At 35.0% G+C, this 23082-nt stretch overlaps 1 protein-coding gene across 7 annotated transcripts in view; it reads right to left on the bottom strand.

Moving 5' to 3' along the window:
• Window positions 1–278: 278 nt before the first annotated feature.
• Window positions 279–23082, bottom strand: part of LOC144582336 (uncharacterized) — a 33402-nt gene continuing 10598 nt past the window's right edge. For 2 of the 7 annotated variants that reach the window (XR_013534815.1, XR_013534818.1), the window contains 2 exons: window positions 4767–4885; window positions 279–2638 (listed from right to left, as the gene is read on the bottom strand). Coding sequence is in view for 1 of the 7 variants with exons in the window: in XM_078370695.1 (XP_078226821.1) it covers window positions 21475–21501 (27 nt within the window). In the remaining 6 variants the exon portion in view is untranslated. Of the gene's footprint in view, window positions 4886–15281; window positions 21502–23082 lie in introns of those variants that run through there. The other 5 variants (XR_013534816.1, XR_013534814.1, XR_013534813.1 and 2 more) reach the window with 4 other exon arrangements.

Below are 23082 nucleotides of genomic sequence, written 5' to 3'. Positions count from 1 at the left end.
CACAGTGAATGCCATGGTGATGGCAGGTTTGCCCAGACTTACCCAGTGGGAAGTCTGGCCATGGGTAGAGAGATGCAGCCACTACCAACCACAGTGTGTCAGAGAAGCAGCAGAAATATCAGAAATCCCCTCTTACTCTTCAATTCTGTTGCTGCCTCCATGGGCCAGTCCAAACCAAAAGCCAGAAGGTAAGGGAACCCCAGATCAGCCTTTAAGCAATAAGAACAGGAAAAAGAACAGATACAGAGGGGCAATCACAGAAGAGTGAACATTGCATGTGTAGAAGGGTCATTCTGAAAACCTTTATTAAAGTTTTATTAAAACTTTCTAAAAACCTTGCTGTGTGCCAAGCATTGTTACAAAGGCCCAGGGGCTACAACAGTGAATGAAGCAGACAGATGTGCTGCTTTCAAAGAGCTTACAATCTAGGGTAAGAAGAAAACAGACATTTATCCAGCATGTAACAGGTGCCAGACATTGTTCTAAGTGCTTTCCATAACTACTGTCTTCTTAGTAAATAAATTGAGAGCATAAAGTTTTAAATCATCCTTTAATAATAGAACATCATACATTGTACTCTGTTTTTTTTTGCAATTATCAACGATGCCAAAATAATGTTCTTGAGCATCCTTCTTTCTGCACATATGTAAATAAATCTAGACATGAAACTGCTGAGAAAAAAGGAAGATATTTTTTAAGCTAGTAGTCAGTCAGATAATACTCCAGAAAACTGCACCAATTCACACACTCACAAATAAGGCTGTCAGTTTCCTACACACTTTGCAGTTACTCACTATTATCTAATTTTTTCCCAATCATGTAAGCAGAAAAATGGTACACTGCTGCTGCTTTAATATATTTGCCTCTAATTACCTGTGAGATTAACCATATCCGTTTATATTTATTAGCAATTAATATTTCTACCTATAAATTGTGTGTCATATTATTTGCTTAGTTTTTTATTAGGTTGCTTGTCTGTTCTTAAATTACATTTTAAAATATCCTGTGGTTAGTAATCTATTCTATGTTTTATATTTTATTTTTTTCCTCACAAACATCTAGGATATTAAAGGGTCAAGAGTTTCATTTGGTGAAAATTATGAAGAGGATTTCTCTGGATTGAGCTTTGCTGAAGAATAACAACCACTGTCTCTTTCCTACAAGAAAGAAGAGTGAGGAGTGTGCTACCTCTCTCCTCCACATCACTGGAAATGGGATTTGAGATAATGACTAGGAGTTTAACCTGTATTCTCTACAGTTAGAAGGACAGTAGTGGTGGCCTGAGGTCTGAGTCTAGACTAAGAAATGAAGGTGCAGCAGGCACGTGGCTTTTGTGGCAGCAAAGTCATGACCTGAAGTTTGGCGGGAAATTGTTCTTCCACAGTTTATTGGGGAATAGACATGTAATTTCCATGGACCAGACCTCTATAGAGAGGCAGCATCACGTCTTTCCCAATCCCTTCATCCACCACACTAGCCAATTAGGGGAGCTGATTAGCTAGAAGGAGAGAAGGCGTAAAAGAATTAGGAAAGGAAAAAGAAAGGAAGCCAATCAACTTTCTTTTTCTTGTTGTTTGTCCACAATAGGACCTACAAGGGAAAGGGGGAGATGCCTGAAATCAAGGTTAGATTCTTTGATGATGACATAAGACTGGACATTTTAGGGGCTGAATTGAGACTCTGTTTGGTAAATGAATGTAAACAGGAATTATTAATTTATGATAAATCATAAGGCTATGCAGTTTACCTGAGCAGGGAAAAGGGGAAGAAATAGCTCCACTCAACAACTGTAAAAGACAATGAGAAGCAAAAGTAGAATCACTCTATGACTACATCCTGTGAGTCACGTTTGTTCCCATTATAGTTGTCTTGGCTTGACCTGATGATTTCTGAGAGGAAGTGTTAACATTCCCTATCACGGTTATGTCTTTATTTACTATTCCTTATATATTTCATTGGGTTTGCTCTGCATAACTGTTTTATAAGTTCCTAGTAAAATGAACTTTGTATCATTATAAAATAGGCCTTTTTACTCAAATAATTGATCTTCACATTGAATTCTATTTTTTCTTATATTACTGTTGCCATAGCCATTTAAAAAAATACATTTTGCTTTTTTTTCCCATTCTACCTTTTCAAACGTTGTGTCATTTTGTTTGGAATGTATCTTGGGTTGTCTATTTGTTCTTATTTTGGTTTCTCCGTCCAACTTTTTAATTCGATCCAATGTTATCTCTCTCATAGAAAAACTTATACCTCCATATTTATTTTGATTACTTTTTATGCATTTTTAAATTACTCGCTATTTTTAAAAATTATTTTGATGCAATAAAACAAATGTGGTAAAATATTTTAGGCTATTCATCTATCACGTAATCTTGTTGCCTAAGTTGTTCTCTTGGAGATTTCAGTCAGGATTCTTTAGCCCAAGTGGGAGATGCAGGACTCAAAATAATATAAGAAAAAAAATGTATATGTGTAGGCTGGAGCAAGAAACACACAAGACAATGAGAGGAGAGCGGGCCTCAATGTTGACAGAACACCAGCACTTAGACAGCATCAGAGCACTCTCTCCACCTTTCTGTGGCCATGCTTATAGCCTTCCTCTCTTTATTGGCATCATTTTCTCTGGCTTCTTCTGTCAAAAATAAAGAAGAAATTCCAGTTACTTTCCTCCATCCCTGACTTATCTCATTTTTTTTCTTTAAAGTTCAAGAAGAATAGTGATGGCTTTAGGCTCATATTCTTATAATTCTAAATCTTATGGGATGAAAGAGTCTTTTTCATCTTTTCCTCAGTCAAGCTATATTGCAGGAAAGGATTCAGATGAACTTGGGTTTGATCACTTTAGAACAGTTACTGTTGCTTGGGAATTGAATCACCATGACTGAAAAGAGAGGTTCTGTTAATGGAAGGACAAGGAAGTAATTACATTGCAAGGGAAGACATTACATTTTTAGGAGGCCTCGTTGATTCTGGGTCAATCTCGTTTATGCTACTGTTCAGACATTTTACAATCGTATTTATTATCTTAGTGACTTATTAAAATTTAATACATTTTTGAAGCTGTACCGATTTTTCTATATATATCTTGATTTGTTTTAGTATCTAGATACAGTTCCAAATGCAACAGAAATTTCAACATTTTTCACATCCCCTCATGCACATCCCCTCACATTCACCTACCATGTTGATTCCACCCGAATTGTAAAAGTTTCATACTGTTCTCAATTTTATGAGATATGTGCCAGTAATTATTTGCTTTCACTATGCTCTTCCTGTCCCGTTGCATCTCAACAATAATAATTTTTTTCTGGATTTGCCTTGCTGTTGAAAATTATTAACCCAGCATGTGGTGTTGAGTTTCATTAATACGGCCAGTAACTGAAATTGCTTATGGGGAATTTCCAGTGAGGTTGTCTGCAGAAAATATACTTATGGGAGACATTTGTTTGCATAGTAAATATGCACCTAAAAACTGAGCTTTGTTAAATCTATGCAGAAACAAATTTGGTTTTAACTTCTGCATCAAAACACCTAACTCAGAAATCTCTATTCACAAAATAGCCTATAAACTCAGGGAGGCCAAGGGGTTTGCTTCAGACATGCAGTAAGTTAGTGAAAGACTGACCCTAGAAGCACTGTTTTTTTCCTGGATTCTGAAATAATCAGAGAATGTTCCTAGGATTTATGTTCTACATCTGCACTTAAAAGGCTTTTTTTTTTTTTCAGCTAACCTGTCTCTCATATGCATCTCATGTTGCTGTCATCCTGTGGAATTAATGTCCTGTACCCAGCTTATTATGGAGGACAAAAGAAGCAAGCATATTTGAGTAATTTCTGTGAGGAGGAAGTGCAAACAGCCATGACACCAAGTTCTAGAACAGAAATTCCTAAAGTGGCTAGTTGGCCTGCTTCTTCAAGATCTGTTGCCACCAGTCCAGTATGCTAGCAACTGCTGACCCTGGAAGCAGGTATCCCTTTAAGGGCTGGAACTGGGCAGGCTGGCCACCATATCCGGAGATCCTGCAGTTTGAAAAACCCTCTCCAAGTGCGCATTTGTAATCTGGATCAGGTCCACCCCAGCTCTGCCAACCTCATTACTGCCAGGAAGGAAGCAGCTTCTCAAATGAAAGGAAGACAAATAAGCTTCTTTGTCATACCAATTTCAGACAAAAATAGCTGAAATGTTATTTAATATAAAGCAAATTGCTGTAGAGGTTCTGAGCTTGTCATTTTAAGAAATCTGTGTCTAGGTATTTAAGTCTTCAAAAAAATGTAAGATACAATATGCTGTGTATGGAGCAACTTCAAATGGCCCATTTTTTTAGTACAAAACTTAATTTTACTTTCAATTTTTAATAGCTTATATTCTTTTTTAAAAATATAGCTTATAGCCTATCATAATTCTTATTTCCACCATTTGAATCTTCTTTTACCCATAGCTACTGAAACAGGATGGGGGCATCTCTGGAATTAACAAGACCAAGAAAACATTTTTGTTAAGAAGATCACTCTCTTTCTGCAAGCACTAAGTGGTTACAGATATCACCAAACATAAGCATAATTGTGGCAGGAAAAACATCAATTTCATAATCATGAAACTCCAGGCTGGTCATGTTGGCTTACACGTGTAATCTCAGCACTTTGGGAGCTCAAGGTGGGTGGATCATTTGAGGTCAGGGATTTGAGACCAGCCTGGCCAACATGGTGAAACCCTGACTCTACTAGAAATACAAAAATTATCTGGGCATGGTGGTAGACACCTGTAATTCCAGCTGCTCAGGAGACTGAGGTGGGAAAATCACTTGGACCCGGGAGGTGGAGTTTGCAGCAAGCCGAGCTCGTGCCAATGCAGTCCAGCCTGGGCAACAAGAGTGAGACTCTGTCTCAAAAATAAAGAAGAAATTCCAGTTACTTTCCTCCATCCTTGACTTATCTCATTTTTTTTTTCTTTGAAGTTCAAGTAACTCCTGTGTTTGCTACTTTTCACTTTGCATCAGAACTTCAGTTCTTCTTCTTGCAGTTGTTTTGTGTTGGGAAACCATGACATTAATGATGCTTGAAGGTATCTTTAGGAGTTGTTTGCTCCTGGGCTTTCCCTAATGTCCAGGAATGCTGGTTTGGGTGACTGTGGCTGGCACCACTAAAAAGGGATACGGGCCATTCTTACTCAGGCCATGAGACTTGACAGGTAATGTACAGGAACTCAGCTACTAATCAAGAACTTAACTGATGGAAGTAACCTAGTCTCTGCTTTCTACTACCTTCTCTTTCTGAAATTGATGGCAAGGGACACCTGTACCCTCTCATTCTTGCTGCTAGACTTGCCCAGACTCATCCTATTTCACATATATTCAGACAGGTGAGCTGTTACTATTTGCAGACGGACTGAACTGAACTTCTGTATTTACAACCTCTTTGATTTTTCCTTCCCCCAACAAACCTAAACTGTACTATGTCCCTCTGTTTGCTTTTATAATAACTTTCTATTAAGGGCCTATCTTCTTGGCTGTATTATAAGCCCTCAGAGGACCGGGGCACTGTTCTTCTCACTTCTAAGATGCTAGACACAGAGTAATTGGTCACTGAAACTTTGCTCACTTAAACAATTCAAAGACACAAAGTGACTTTATAAAGGCAGGCTGGATAACATCCTAACATATTTTTACTCAATTTCTTACTTTTTTAACTGCCCTTTATATTAGTAATTTATTAATTGTAAAAAAAAATAAGTATGCTACTTGGAATTCATTAGATTTGCTTTAAATTCCAAATCTATCATTTATCTACGTTATGATTTACACTTCTTGAGTTCAATTTCCTTGCCTTTCAGATGGGATAATGATGCCTCTTCTTGAAGATTTTCAAAAGGATTAAACTAAGGACTAAGACATAAAACTGTTAAGCACCATATCTGTTATATACAATATGAATTTCCCCATCTTAATAAAAAATCTCTTAATTATTTTTTATTTATTTAGTTATATTTTAAAACTATTAATAATCATTACTTTTAAAATTATGTTTGCCTTTCTCAAGCACATTTTAATTTTTCAAGCCTTTATTCTCCAAATGAAAGCTAAATTTAGTCAATATATTTCTAAGAGTTTTTGATCCATGGTAATACACTAATACTAACTTTTAAATTAAGTAATGTAATGATCACTTAACTATTTGTCTTAAGTTTACCTAGATTTACATTGCAAAAATTATTTTAACAAGAAGTAAAATTATGGACAGTTTTGGCTTTACTCCTGTATCAATATTTGTGTATACAGCTACACATTCGTCAGTCATAACAGTCAAATATTTAATTAATGTATTCTTTTTACACGAATTATTTTAGTGTATTAATTTTCATTTGTCTAATGCAATATATATTTATGCTAGTTTTGTATCGATTATATACTTCAATGCACAGGAATTCCTGGGGTTCCCTTATGATTAAAGTCTCCAGGGTGGCATATAAGGCTCATCACAACATTGTGCCATGCAGTCTTCAGATTCATCTTTCAACTCCATCCCACATTTAGTTTCTCCTCCAGCACAATGAATTTATTTTTTCTTTTAAACGGAGTTTTGCTCTGTTGTTCATGCTGGAGTGCTGTGGTGCTGTCTCAGCTCACTGCAACCTCCACCTCCTGGGTTCAAGTGATTCTCCTGCTTCAGTCTCCTGGGTATCTGGGACTACAGGCTTGAGCCACCATGCCCGGTGAATTTTTGTATTTTTAGTAAGACAAGGTTTTACCATATTGTTCAGGCTGGTCTTGAACTCCTGACCTCAGGTGATCCACCCACCTCGGCCTCCCAAAATGCTGAGAATACAGTCATGATTCACTGCATCCTGCCATGCACAATGAATTTCAAGATATCCCCATGTACTGTATCCCCTTATATGCCTGTGCCTTTGCCCATTTCTTCCGTATTCAATCTCTATACTCCTTTCTCTATCTGCTAAATGATTTCTTCTTCAAGAACTAATTAAAATGTCACTTCCTCCACCCTCACATAAGTAGTTCCTTCCTCCTCTGCACTTCTACTATATTCTTCTCATAAAATTATTATAAAACTTAGGTTATCTTATAATTGATTTGTCTGCCTATCTATTAATATCTATCAGAAGCTTCTCGAGAAGAGGCCATATCCTATTCATCATTGTTTCCCATAGCCTAGCACAGTACCAACAAAAATATTCTAAATATTTCCAAGTAATTTTGTCTTTTTTTAAATATATGTGAAGTGTGGCATAGATATTTTAATTCTCATTTTTCAGTTGACAATATGAGGTTAGGTTCCAAAATCACAGAGTAAATCAAAGCCCTAGCTAATATCAGAAAGCAGGCATCCTGATAACAGATGCACTGTCTTTCATTCTCTACCAATGAATTTCAGTCACACTCTATGTTTCATAGAAACACAACAGTTACATTTCATTTTCCAAAAAGATCACGATGGAGTAAGTTTTCCTGCTCCACAGGGAGAAGAGGTATCCTGTGTCAGACAGGTATATCTTCTTAGGAGCAATCCAAGAAAATATTTGCCAAGACAACTTTATGTTTTTAGTGTAAATGGATTTTCATTTATCCATATTATTTCTTTAAAAAACTTTACTGAGGTACACTTTATACATGTGCAATTATACTTTATTATTGGCATGTAAGAGAATTCACATGTATAAAGTATACAGTTTGGTAAGTCTTGTTGCATGTATACCTCTATGATAAATTATCAACACATCAAGATAATGAACATGTCCATAATCCCTGAAAATTGTCTCATGCCCCTTTATTATCTGTCCTACAGCTTTATAATCTATACTACCCTATCTCCAAAATGTCAGTGATTGAATTGATGTATTTTCTGTCTCTATATATTAGTTTGCTTTTTCTAGAGTTTTCATAAATAGAATCATACAGTATGTACACTTACTGTTTGGTTTGCCATTTTTCACTCAATTTATTTTGAGACTTAGATATTCTGTTGCATATATCAACAATAATCCCTAAAATCACTTCTTCCTCTAACCTGCTATGATTTCAAGGATGAAAGATCATATTTATCTGTTATTGTAAGATATCATGATAATTTACTCACATTTATCATATTTCCATAACTCTTCCTTATATTCTTGGGACATCAATCACATTTTTCTCATTGTGTTGTCCTTTGAGATACCATCTTCTAGATTAAATCACATATCTTGGAAAGAAAGAATTTAAAAAGCTATCCCCAAGAATTTACAGAGGAAAAATCGTTTCTTGACACGGTCAAATCCATACATATTCTAATGTTCTGTCAATGCTGCTCTCAGTTGACTGTATTACACAGCATTCAGTGAGTGGGGCTTTTGCAAACTTCTTTCTCTTCTAATTGATCTCAATATTTCTTCATTTTATCTGTTATATAACCCTATGTCCTCTTTCTTCCCCTTATCTATCAACCCAGCAGAAAATTATCCCAAAATTCACCAATTTCCCTCAAGTGAATTTTTTTATTGTCATTACTCATGATTCATATCTTCATTTCTTTGCATTATTTCTTCACAAATTGGTTATAACATAATACTGTCATTTATTCCAGTAACTTTCTTTTTTGTGCCTTTGTTTTTCAAAGAAAGAAAGAATAGGATGCAACTGGCAGAATACATTCCTTTTCATCTGAAATGCGCTTTCTCTTTCAGTCTCATTTTTGCCAACCATTTTTTTCTAGACTCACTTAGAATTTCTTTCCAAATATTTTGAGACGCATCCATTTTAAATCTATGTCTCTTTTCTATGTGCTCCCATAACAATTCATATGCACCCCTATTACACATTTTATGTCCTTAATTTCATGACAGGGTGATGTATGCAAAAGAGTACTTTTTGCTTCTTGCAAGCTCTCAGATGGCAGCTTTGAATATTTGAAAATTCCTTGCACTCATGGGATGGTCAGTAAATATTACTTCAGCAGCTTCAGTGTCAATCTCCCTTCTCAAAGCAGATATGAAAGCTTCCATGGTGACCTTCCCATCATTCCAATTCATTGACTAGTAGGTCTCTTTATAGCTAATTTTCTTCTTCTCCTTGCCATTTTTTTCTTCCTTTAAAGTTATAGATAATTAATATATGAAGGTGGGAAAATGGGTGACAATATTCTAAGAATTGATTAGGTCTATGACTAAAAGTGGGCAGAGAGGTTGTCAGATTTAATAAACATTTTTTCCCAGCAATTTCTGCTGCCCTATACTTTGAAATTACATGAGGAAAGACAATATTATTTCTTCTTCTCAATGGTGTACATACTTTGATATATTTTAAATTATCACCCATTACTGAGAAATCATTTTACAAATCTACCTCTGCATAGGCCCCAATACCTTTGTTCTGCTTGAAAAAAAAAAGAGTAAACTTTCTGCAAAGTTAGGAAATAAAATTTAAAATTTAATGTCTATAATACTTTAAAATGCACTCTATGACTTGGAGTGATTCGCCTAACTGTCCTGAATTCACACTTTTGAAAAGAGAACTGCTTGGACAATCACTTTACCTTTTAGGAATTTTAATTCTTCACCCGAAAAATGAAGGGGTTTGAAGTAGATGATGTCTAAAGTTCCTTTTATCTTCAAGTCTCCATAAATCTGTGACTCTATAATGTGTGCCTTGCAGAAATCCTGCAAGAATTAATGCTTTTAAAATAATTTAAGACTCAAGGATGAAAGGTTTTATACTAGTGCCAAAAACTATTTTTATCAAGTGAAGCATGCCAGGGAAGTCTGTTGTGCCTGGGGATAGCTGCTGTCAGTGGCATCCCCAGCACTGCCTGTGCCCAGCACAGCCCAGAGAGTGAAAGAGAATAAAAAGAATTCCACAGATGGAGCCAGAAATCACAGTGAATAGAGAGCACAAACATTCCTAAAATTCAAACAAGATCATGATACATAATAATATGATGCATGGTAATACGTACATGCAAACACTAGCGCTTACAGAGAAGCGTTCATCAAAGAATCTTGCCTTGGTGGACTTATTAAGACCCATTCCCATGCCAGGGAAGAGGAGCTGGTGACATCCCTGTATATCTGCTTGCACAGTGAATTTCCCATGACTTTTTGTGCTAAACTTGTCCTGGCGTGACCTTTTTCTGCCCCATCAAAGCAAGCCTGTTTGGTGCCCCCATTTTGGCTACTGAAGTAACTAAAGTGATTATCCAAGCATTGATTAGGATTTCAAGACAATTTATAAATTATTAATTTGATTTTTCTCATTTTGCCTCAGAGTAGTCATGAACTATCAAAAATTATAATTAATATGTAGTCCAGGACTGAATAGCCAGCCTGACTCATAACCAGTAGTTATTTCACCACATCTTATTATCTTAATATCTCTCAATACTGGCTGATGGAGGTGTAATGAATCCCCTAGCTGCATATTGACAAAAGGCTTCAATGTTTAAAAGCAAAATATAAAGTAGATATTTTAGCATTTGGCAAGGCCAGTGGAAGAAGATACTGTAAATCAACACTGCAAGAGCTGTTATGAATTCCACCACATCATCTAGGAATCATAAAGGAATCATGGCTAATAGACTTATCTTATCGGTGGATTCCCATTTTAATTCCTCCCTGGGTTTCATTTTCCAAATATGAAATGGGAAAATTGGAATTAAAGCAACTGATTTCAGGGAATCATTTTTGTTTAGGATAGATGAACACCAGCAAATTTAGGACAGAAGGTCAGATGTATGGAATATGTTAGAGTAAGATATCTTGTGAGATTTTACCTAGGTGTGAGTGTGTGTGTGTGTGTGTGTACTCTTAACCTGGATATCTTAAAAAATATAATTTCTCGTGGTGACTCATGCCTGCAATGCCAGCACTTTGGGAGGCCGAGGCAGGGTGGGGGGGGGGTCACCTAAAGTCAGAAGTTTGAGACCTGCTTAGCCAATATGGCAAAATCCCATCTCTACTAAAAATACAAAAAAAAAAAAATTAGCTGAGTATGGTGGCATGGACCTATAATCTCAGCTACTCGGGAGGTGGAGGCAGAAGAATCCCCTGAACCCTGGAGGCGGAGGTTGCAGTGAGCCAAGGTAGTGCCACCACACTCCATCCTGAATTACAGAGTGAGACTCCATCTCAATGAAAAAGAAAAAGAAAATATAATTTCTGCTTCAATAGGCTGAGAGTATGGTCCAAGGTTCTATACTCAGGTGATGCTGATGCTACCAGTCTGAGGACCACATATTAAATAGCAGTTCTCCACAAGAATGCTCCTCCAACTTTAGCATGCCTCAGAATTACCTGAGGAAATTCTAATTTCACAGATTCGGATTCAGAGGGACTAGATGGGGCCTAAGTATCTATCTAATAAGCTCCCGTGTACCTGATTGAGGTCCATATTTTGAATACCATTGCCCTATACCATGGCATTCCTTTTATAATTTCATTTTTATTATTGCCTTTACTAGCCATTCAACAATGACAATAATAACACTTTTTGTTTTAGGTTAAGGAGAGTAAATACCATAAAACATTTAAAAGGTTAAAATGAGTGACTAATATATACTAATATATAATGATTTTTGTTAATCTATATGTTTCCTCACATTAGTAATCCTAAATGATGATAATGTCGCCAAGATTTACCTTGCTATTGAAAACCATCAACCCAGAAGATGTAACTTATCAGAAATTGCTTACTGTGAAATTTTCAAATAAAATTTAATAGAAAAAGTGATTATGTGTGAACCAGAAAACTTTGCTGCAAATTAAATTTGTAAAAAACTGACTGTATTTAAATAACGTGCAAGCATGCTCTTTTAAAGGAAGACTGAACATGCTATGGTGACTTCACATCTGTCATGAATGAAGCAATCAAGTCAAGACTGAAGTAAAACACTTAATGAATATTACATGTGACTTCTTTTAATGATCTGAACGTTTATGGATCCCGGCTGCCTAACAATGCACATTCTACGTTATGATACATTGTCTGCATTACTAAGTGGCCACCTCCATGCTCGGTGCTTTCAGGGGATTTAGAAGCCCTTCATAGCCTGGTTTTCTCATGGAATATTTATTTTACCCCTTCTGAGATTTTTTTTTTCAGCCTAGTGTAAAAAAAATTATAGGCTTTGGAATTAGGCAGGTCTTAGTTAAAATCCTGACACAGATTTTGCAGAATTAATAGAGGTTATTCTATGATCCTGATGCAAAATGGCACCAAAAATATCTGCTTGACAGTGTTGTTGTGAGGATTAGAAACATTGTAAGTTAACTCTACTTTACTTAAGTAAAATGTCCAGCAGAGAGCAGCTCTATTCGATGGAGAAGCAATGTTTCCCTAAGCGTCCCTGAGAATGACCTTCCCTTCAGACAAATCCAATAATCATGTAAAAACGATAAATTTAATATATTAATAATTTAAATATATTGACACAAAATATAGTAGATATGCAGTGGCTATAATTGTATGCATTTCCGAATGCATATTTACTTAATATTTTTATAATTATTTTGGAATTTCTAATATTAAATGCATCACCTACTCTGAACTTTGAACAGATAATAATAAATGTTTATAGAAGTGTAGATTCTGAGTTAACTATATCAGATATTATATTCAGAACTAATATATACTGCATAACCTACATTTAGTTATAAGGACTGAAAATAATTCTGAAATCTATGGAAAATAGTGATGAACATTAAAAAATATAATCAAATTTTGTCTTCAACCAAAAGAGACTTCTGTGTCAAAGAAGGCAGATGGAAAATATTAAAGAAAGAAAAGAATAGAAATTTTAAAAGAGGCAAAGTAATTACAGGTGGTGCAAAATGTGAACAAATGGCAAGCCCTAATCAATATTGCAGGCATAAGACAAGACACACATAAGACATAAAATTGTGATTCACAACTGTGAATCACAACTGTGGGAATAAGAATTTCAAATGCAACTGATAAATGCACTGAATGCTGTCACAATTAATAGGTTTTGCTCAACTGGCTGTATGAGATATCGATACTATTTAAAGAGCTGATTAAGTGGATTAACATTTAAGAACAAAAATCTACAAAATCATATACAAGATTGCAATTCAATAATGGGTCAATAAATGCTAAAATTAAAACAATAATCTATATATTAATTTTTGAAAGATTTATCATTGGACTCCAATCATATCAGAACATGATTATTATCTTTACAAAGACTATATGATTAAATGCATTAACATGTGTTAATATTTTTATTATCAGTCACTAAAATCTGTTAAAACAAAAAGTTATGTGTGGTTATAGCTATTGTGATTCTTTATCCCATAAAGACAGATTAACAGGATTTCAACTCATTCCACTACTTAATTTTTGATTATAATATCCCAGATTCTCAGAGTTCAATATTATGGGAAGTATTAAATAAAGAATACTTAGGTTATTTCTAAAACCATGTCTGCTTTAGAATAAAAACATTGTAAATTACTTTTCTATCACTACTATTTAATTGCTATCAGTCTTTTGGAAATTTCTGCCCCTGCTACTATGGATCTCACTCCACTATGGCATCAGTACGCCTCTATCTTCCACATGGGAAAGATTGGATCAGAGTAATGATTACCCCTGTTCCTAATATTTATTTATTTAGAGATGAAGTTTCACTCTTGTTGCCCAGACTGGAGTGCAATGGCATGACTCTCGGCTCACTGCAACCTCTGCCTTCCAAGTTCAAGCTATTATCCTGCCTCAGCCTCCCAAGTAACCTGTATTACAGGCACCAGCCACCACACTCAGCTAATTTTTTGTATTTTTAGGAGAGAAAGGGTTTCACCAGTTTGGCCAGGCTGGTCTTGAACTCCTGACCTCAGGTAATCCACCTACCTCGGCCTCTCAGAGTGCTAGGACTACAGGCATGAGCCACTGTGCCTGGCCATCCCCTGTTCCTTTAAACCAGAGATTTGGGCAAAGTTTATATGACAAGAGAAAAGAGAGCTAATTTTGTCTGTGTGAAACATGTAAATTTTCACTGCACTAAAACCAGCCTTTTAGTTCATCAAATGCCTAATGGTATTCCTACAAGATCTGTCAGACTTAGCTGTATTTTTGCTGATTTTCATAACCCAGCTTTTAAAAGATAAGTCACTTTTAAAAGTCAGTAACTTTCACATTTACATGATCATCCAAACTTAGGAGCATTCATTTTATGCACAACTTTTGTTTGATCTGTTCCATAGTCATCTTTACCACAATCGATTGATGGTCATTAAACAGAGCCCAAAAGATCAATTGCTTTTTATGAAGAAAAGAGATACTGTAAACTACAAATTACTTACCCATTTCAGAACTTGGGGTTTTCACTAAATAGATTTCCTTAAACCAAGCCAACATATTTGTTGAGCATCTAAATTATGCTGAGAGAGGAAAATTAATCAGTTCTGATTTAGGAGACCCACCCTTCCAAATGGGGCACACTAAAAGGCTGTCAAACAGACCTCTAAAAAAATACAAAAAATATTGCTTTGTGTTTTATCAGATCGACAAAACACTAGATGCCACCTTGTAATGCTTTTAGGAAATGGCAAGGAATCTACAATCCTGACTTCTCTTGTTGATGGTCTTGTAACTTAGCATGCCCACTCAAAATTGTATTTTGATTTTTGAAATAAAATATAATTATTAGTTATGGTCTTACTTTATTGCAGCCAACTAGGTTATATATTTTTAAATAATATTAATATTATTACTGATAAGTTATTTGTTTTTATGTCAGTATGTTCTATATACTACATGCTTCATCTAAAATCTAACTGCTTAAGGACTATGTAATAGTTCCATTAAGACTAAAGATATGTAGATACTGTGGTTGACCCTCATCTTACTGGCCTAACTCATAACTGAGAGCTGAAGGAAAGGAAAGCTCACACAATTGCGGGCTAATTCTTTTAGATAGGTATGACTTTTTTCATTTGTTTTGTCAGCTTCCTATTTAGAATAAACATGCAGGCTTTGAAGAAAGATAATTCTGAATTTGAATCCAGGCTCTGCCATCTAGTGGTTATGAGACCTTAAGAAAGTTACTTATCCTCTTGGAGCTTCAATTATTTCATCTAGAATGCTATGACAATTAATACCGCCCACCTAGGACTTTTTTGAAGATTAAATAAGACAATGTATGCAAGAGTCCTGTATCTTAGTAAGGGACTCATAAATATACATTAGTATAATGAACATTGCTAATATTAATAATAGCATCATTATTACATTTTAATTCCTTATTAGTAAATCATATAGTAGACAACTTGGTTTATGGAATTTGTTATTTTATTTCTTAAAAGCATAAAGGTACTACTTGAGTATGTGTCATCGAGGAAAAAACAACTACTAAATATAAGACTCAGGATGTTGGAGCTGCTGAAGATACTGGATAGACCAGAGGAGAAAAACATTAAAAGATGGTCACAAGGAGTTTACATCAAATCCATTTCACATTTTTCTATGCTGAGGCTAGACCTGTCCTGAAACAAATGGCATGTCACATTACTGCACAGACAAAGACATAGGCAGGCATAGGAAAGAGGGGAGGATGCGTGGGTAGGTGATAGAAGTGGGATTGGCAGCACTCTCTGTGTCTGCCATGTCGGTGTTTTAAGTGCTAGGCTTCTCCAACTCTGCTGAAAGCCTACTTTGGAACAAATAGCTCTTTTATATTTAAGATATAATTTTGAACCTACTAGTAACTATAGACAATATTAACATGAAAAGATTCCTCTTGTTTGTCCATTTAGGAGAGAACAGGAATAACAAAGGTGGTAAGGCAGATTTTAACATTTGTGAGTTGATTAAAAATAGCAACCATAAAGACTCAAGGTAGAATTGTTTCATTTCTTTCTAAGTATTGGATGTTTTCTCAATAGGCATCTTCATTTTATAACTTTATAAGTCTGAGGCTTTTTCCCCCATGAAAATAAGAAAAGCTAATGGAAAAAAATGCAAATGCTACTTTTTATTTACATCATTCAATTATCTTCATTTGTGTCTCACCTGTAGACACAAAATGTTTAGTTCATTTCTAAGCAGACTTGCTCTAAAAAGTAAGTGAGTATGTCTTCTCCTTTTTGACTACACCATCTGTGTTCTGCCCTGCTATTTTCCATTGATGTGTATTAGGAAAAAAAAACAGAAATTGAGTAATATTTCATTGTATTTGAAATTCTTGATTTTTATTAAAGAATATTCTTCTAGTACAGGAGTCTGCATCCTACAGCCCAAAGCCCAGATTCAGACTGCTACCTGATTATTTATAAATTATGAACTAAGAATGGGGTTTTCTTCTTTAAATTGTCAAGGTATGATTAAAAGAATAATAATTTTGTGCAAGTGAAAACGGTATGAAAAGCAAACATTAGTGTCCATAATTAAAGTTTTATTAGGACACAACCCTGCTCATCAGTTTACACATTGTCAGTGGCTGCTTTCACACCACTACAGCAGGTTGAATAGTGTAACACAGACCATAGTTTGCACTCTCATTGTTTGCCACTGCTATTTGGTCCACTGTAAATTACAGTGACATAATTATAATTCTACAACATTTCTGGTGCTGTGAATATTTTTTTATTATTGTTACAGATCATGTCAAAACAAAAAAAGAATAAATTAGACTCTGAACTTTGCAGTCTTATAGTACAACAGAGTGCAGATTATTTCATTGTCAAATTAGATGAAAAAAATTTGTTTTTTAAGCAATGACACCATAACTGGGCTAAAAGAATATAATATTGCCGTTAGCAGACTGAGCACTCATCACAACTCTAACTCATAGAAAAACAGCAATCTGAAAAAAAAATAGAACGTTTTAAATGGAATATCTTATCATGACAGAATTTCTTCACAAAAATAAAAAGAAAAAATGAGGCTGCTACTAAATTTCTCAGCAGCTCACTTATCAGCCAAGCAAGGAAATCCTTTTGCTGATGTTGACTTATAAAATCCCGAGTGATTACAGCAACTGAAGAAATGTAGCCAGAGAAAGTAATTAGGGTGATCAACTTTCTGGCAAGAACAGTTTCTCAAAGAATTGAAAACATTGTGAGTAATATCAATAGTCACAGCTAAAAATAAAAACAGCAAATGATTTTGAGAGGTTTTTCTTGGCTTTTGATGATCAATTCTTGTTATCAACACTACTCAGTAGTTGCTTATTAGAGAAGTCAACGGGAAGTTTGAAGTGACTGGAAAATTAACCTCTATCAATATACTTATACATGAGAATGTTCTCAAAAAGCCAAGAAAACACAGATTAAATACTACCTGAAGTGGAATCTCCTAAGATGTGTTATAACTGATGGTGATAAAAATATGTTTGAAGCAGAAAATAACTATTTTTACAAATTTACAAAGCTTGTGAAAATGTAAGGTATTTAAAACTCCTTGCCATGCCTTGTATTATCCATCAGCAGGTACTTTGCAGAAAATATTTGAATCCGTGTCCATAGCATCAACAGTAAATTTCCCTCACTCTGGCAGACTTAACCATTGGGTGATTTTGAAGTCAGGGCCCAGACTAAATTTTTTTTTGAATGAGAAGTACTCTTCAATCAATGTTATAAAACACTGAGCAGTTTTGAAATTAGATTTTCCTATAGAATTTAAAGTGTTTCCTAATGAACATTAAGAAAAGCCAAATAGTGCTTATATGTGAAATGTACACAAAAGCTGGTATTGTTTGAATCACAAATAATGTCAAATGGTCTATATGCATTGTGCTGCCAAACATTAGAATAATTAACTTAACTAGGTGTCTACTCTTACACAAAGTGGTAGTGAGCTAAACTATAGTTCTGAGCTAAAATACAGTCAGAGCAGCATTTTTTCTGACTATTATGAAAGTGCAAAGGAATTTTCATATTTCCAAATCCATTTAACTGCAACTGAGAAGCTTCCATCTAACATTCAATTGGAAGTGATTAATCTGCAATATAATCACATGTTAAAAGTCAAATGTCAAGAGAAGAATGCAGTAGAATACAGATATTTCTTCTACTTAAGATATAAACATATTCAGTCAAATTACATGCTTGTAGATTGTTATCAGTATTTGGCAGCACCTGTGTTAAAGACATTTCCTAGATGATATACACAAAATATCCTTCCAGATCAACATTGAGATTAATATTTGCAATTAGTTTTGATAGTTGAGAACTAAATTTGAACCCCATCATAGGTTTTTTTCTTTAATCACTGCTATAGCAAATTACCACAAACTTAGTGGCTTACAACTCCCATTTATTATCTCACAGATATGTAGGTCAAAAGTCTGAATACATTATCACTCAACTGAGTCCTCTGTTTAGTCTCTTGAGACTAAAATCAAGGTATTAATACAACTGTCTTTCTTTCCAGAGACTCTGGGGACAATTCTGCTTCTAAACTCATTCAGATTTTAAACAAATTCAATTTCTTGTGGTTGTATAACTGAGGCCTCTATTCCCTTGCTGACTGTCAGCCAGGGGCTAATCCTTCCTCCTAGGTACTCCGGACACATTCTTTTTTATGCTTTCCATGTGGCCCCTCCACTGCTGGCAGGAAAAGTCCCTCTCTTGCTTCTAACTTCTCATTTTGCTATATCCCTCTGACTTCAGCCTCTGAAAGTTCTCTGCTTCAAAGTGCCCACCTGAATAATTCTGACAAACCTTCCATTTTAACCCCTATAATCCTAATTACATCTGCAATGTCCTTTTTGTTATAGGACATAGTCAAAGGCTACAAGAATTAGAATATAGACATATATCTAGGGCCATTATTCCACCGAACATATCCAGCCTAGCAAATGTGATTACCCAGAAAGAATTTCATTCTTCTTCCTAGTAAATTAATGTTACAAAAATTATACTCTATTATTACCATTGTATTTTGTTAATTAAATTATACTCTACTATTAACATTGTATTTTGTTAATTAAAATTTGTGAAAATTTGTTTTTCTCTTGTTATATAGATACGTATATAGTATTCTCTATTTTGCCTTTTGGCCCATAAGCCTAAAATATTTAGCCCTTTGCAGAAAAAGTTGGCTAATATCCTATCTAGTGCAAAGTATATGTATATTAGTGCAGACTTTCTGGAACAAAGTTTAACAATAGGTTTCCAAAACTGAAAAACAAAAATGAAAAATACTGTGCAAATGTGCCAGTAACTATACTGCTTTCTTTCCCCCTGGGAAACTATGTATATGCTCATATTTAGTAATAGTTTTATTTTAAATGATGTTTATTCAGCATTACTTAAAAAGGTGGAAATATGGAGCCAAGCCAAGCATGTACCAATAAGAGGATGGTTAAATAAATTAGAGTAAATCTATTCTGCACTCAATTATATTATAACAAATATAAATAATTCTTTTGTATCATCACTGGTTATATACCTTTTAATGTTTTTAATAATGTCAATTTCTTATATTTTAAGGAGAACCATCGTTATTTTTATAAATCTAATTGACTTAATTCTGTGGGAACATAAAGGAAGTGATTAAAAACCTTTGGTCTAAAGCAGTTAATCCTGAAATCAAGCTCTGTAAATGTTGTGTAGAGATGTGGAGAAATCCTCAAAAAGAAAGAGCTAAAGAAAATGGCAGGGATTGCCTCTTGGGAGTATAACTGAAAGTAGAAAGACATGGATCAAGGAGTCTTACTTTTAATCACGGGGCATACGTGCTATTTGAATTAGTTGACAAAAGTATAAACATATAGAATTATGCATGTGTGTGTGTGTGTGTGGTTTATTCTGTTTAAGCAATGTTACAGAGGCTGTCCTATCATCAGGAAATCCTTCCATTTCACAAAACAGAAAAGACTGAAGAATTGAGAGTAGAACTGATTACTATGGTTGCTTCCTTTGACCAAATAAGTCAGAGTTTGAATGAAAGAAACACGGAATGAACGAATGTTTATAAGACCTAAGAAGAACATTTCATAAGCCACATTTTTCCTTTTGACTCTTCCTGTTCTGATGTCTTCCTTCTACATTCATTTCCTGATTCCTGAACTCTGATGGCTACAGAAAGTTCTCCCTTCCTGCCTATAAAAGAGAAATTCTTAAGCCAAGCTGTTTTTTTCTGTGGCAAATTTGACATAGACATTGGAATATTTCCCCTGAATTCATGAATAGGCAAGGTAGGAGAAAGTTGAGAAATACAATTACTCTTAAAAAGGACATATCCAAAATAGGCCAAGAATACAGAAAACTTTTCCACTCTGCAGCCTGAATATCATAATGAATAGGGGCTTTGGGTGGGCAGGTCTGATTTTAAATTTCAGTAATTCCTAAGCCCTGAACCTCAGTTCTAGCATCTGTAATAATGGACAACAATTTCTTTGTCACTGGTTTCTTCAGTAATAAATTAATCAATAAATAAAAAGTAATTAGCCTACTATTTAGCATGCAGTAAGCATTCAACATAGCTGTTTCTCTGCTGAATCATAAATTACTGTCTCACAACGATATCTTAATGTCTACAATCATACCAATAATATTAGTATTAAAACATATCTATACATATTTATAGCTATTCAATATAGGTAAAATAATTTCACTCTCAAGCAATTATGTACTTCCTTTGGTGGTAGATAATCATTTTGAAGGCAAGAAGCAGATTTAATAATTTTTTTATAACTTTATATAAGACTCATACTAATTCTATTAATATATTTGAATAAATATATTTGGTATTTCACTTAATGAGAGGTATGAGCTCTTATCATCCCACTTTACAGATGAACAGGGTAAAGTATAGAGTGATTAAATAAACTGACCAAGGTAACACCACTAGAAGGTGGCAGAAGATAGATTTGAGGGATTTGAACTTAGATTTGTCTGTATCCAGAGTCCATATATCTACCATGCTGTATTGCCTTCACGCCTAAAACAGAGCAGAAACATCAGTCACACTGGTTTCCTGCTTGTTTTTAAAGTGAATTCTGGAAGTATGCTACCTGCTTTTAATGTACACATCCACATTTAATCTATCACCAAATTATATCTATTTTCACTTCTATGTAACTCTCAAATTCTTTCATTTCTCATCATCCTTGTCCCATTACCTTCATCCAGGTTGTCCTTGTCCTTGGCTCAAATAACTGTGTTAGCCTCTTAAAAGGTTACTAAGCCTTCATTATTGCAGTCTTCATTCCTTTTCAGCAGAGATATACTATATCCTAAAACTCAAGTCTGTTCTCGGAACACTTCAGTAACTCCACATTGCTATGAAGAAGCTCCCACTCTTCAATTCCACTCAATCCCAGTACTCTCCAATTCTTGTACAATGTGTGCTCCATGAAAGTAGCAACCCTCTGCAGCTTCCATAGGAGGGTTTTGTACATTTTGGTTATTCAGTAAATCTTTGGTGAGGGCATTGAATAAACATGGTTTCCATTCCTGTTTATATTCTTGCACTTGCCCATACTTTTGTCTTTTGCTACATCTGCCCTTGAATTTATACTTCAGCTATCATGAACTTTGTTTAGATCCTGAAAATCACCAAGAAGAGAAGCAGGTATCAGAAACATACAATGCTAAAACCAAGAAAGGTAAGCAATCCATTAATACCAAGAGAGCTGAGGCTGGTGACAGGGCAGCTAGGATGGCCAAACAAAGACATACTTGGGAATAAAAGGAGAATGTTCACAAGGCAAACAGGAGTTGAGGCCCACATCATCAGCCACAAGGATTAAACCTCAAGAATGAAGTTAGTCTGTTGTGTCTTATCTTTAATGACATTTATACTTCTTTTATCCTCCATAGTTCTCATCTATATTTCTCTTACATTGGGAAAGCTATAGAATAAATCAAGTAGCTGTTAAGTGATTATGTGTCAGGCATTTTGCTAGAAATTAGGATACAAGTCTAGAGAGTATTAGGCCTTTCCCCCAGGAAGCCTACAGTCTATGTAGGAAGTAGACATGGATTACCTCAATATGATAGAATAAAGACTACACTAAATTTTTTTTGCTGCTGAGCAAAGAAGGGGCACTTTGCCAAAGATAAGTTCTCACAGAGAGAGATTTCATCACAGTTTCTATAAATGTCTCTTGATTTTGCCTATGTCAACAAGATAACTAAACCCCCAAACAGTTTACACGTTTTCTGAAGACGTGTCAGTATATATGTGTGGCATGTGAACAGTCATATAAAACATTTTTTTTTATTTGGATATTTACTCATTTGGTTTACATCACTTTTTTTTGGCTAAAAGGCTGAATACTTGCCAAGGTCATAGTAGAATTCTTCACTTTGTTTGACAGGCTGAAGACCAAATTTGTGAATGTCAAACATAGTCTGAGTTTGTTGTCTAATGTCATTTTACTTACATTTTCTGAAGAAATTTGTTTTTTTCTAACAAGAAATCTCTATTTTAAACAGTCATCTGCTGATTCTGCTACACCAGCAGTTAGCCTCTTCTTTTTCTTTCCTCTCAATTTCTACATCATTCTGAAGGGCCAAAAAAAAAAAAAATAGCCATCATAAGGGGCAGGGGTTCAAATCGTATAAGAGCAACTAGTTCTCTCCTATAAGAATCCCAAATTGATTATAAATTCTACCCAAATCTCTTCACCAATATACCATAATATTGAATGAGAAGTTATTCAGAAATCACAGTTAAAACTCCTAGGAGCAGTGGTGTATTGAGGGTTGCCCAGGAGGTGGATAGGTGAAAGCACTCCACCCCAGGTATAGGAAATAACAGCATTGGCTGTAGAAAATTTGAAGAAATAATAAAACAGACTGAACACAGGTCTGCTTTTTATTGTCACAATGAATTTCATTCTAAACAAGCTCAGTGGTTAAATGCTCCTCCCACCTGGATTGGAGCACTCCCTCTGTGCCGAACCCTTCCTACAAAGTTCCCTTCTCACTGCCTATATCTCTTTCTCCTTTACCCTGCTTGTCAAATGATACTGTTACCAGAACTCGGGAATATTGTACTCTTCTACTACTGTTTTCTTTATAGTGATATGAATGTTGATATCTGATAATGCAATGATAAATACAGAGCCCCATTAAGGGGCAACATCCTAATTGCTTCCCTGTCAGATGCCTCTTTACTGGTG

The sequence above is a fragment of the Callithrix jacchus genome, chromosome 4, assembly GCF_049354715.1.
Source record: "Callithrix jacchus isolate 240 chromosome 4, calJac240_pri, whole genome shotgun sequence".
Taxonomy (NCBI): Eukaryota; Metazoa; Chordata; class Mammalia; order Primates; family Cebidae; genus Callithrix; species Callithrix jacchus.
The sequence above is the reverse complement of the archived record's forward strand: the minus strand, read 5'-3'. Positions and strand labels throughout refer to the sequence as shown.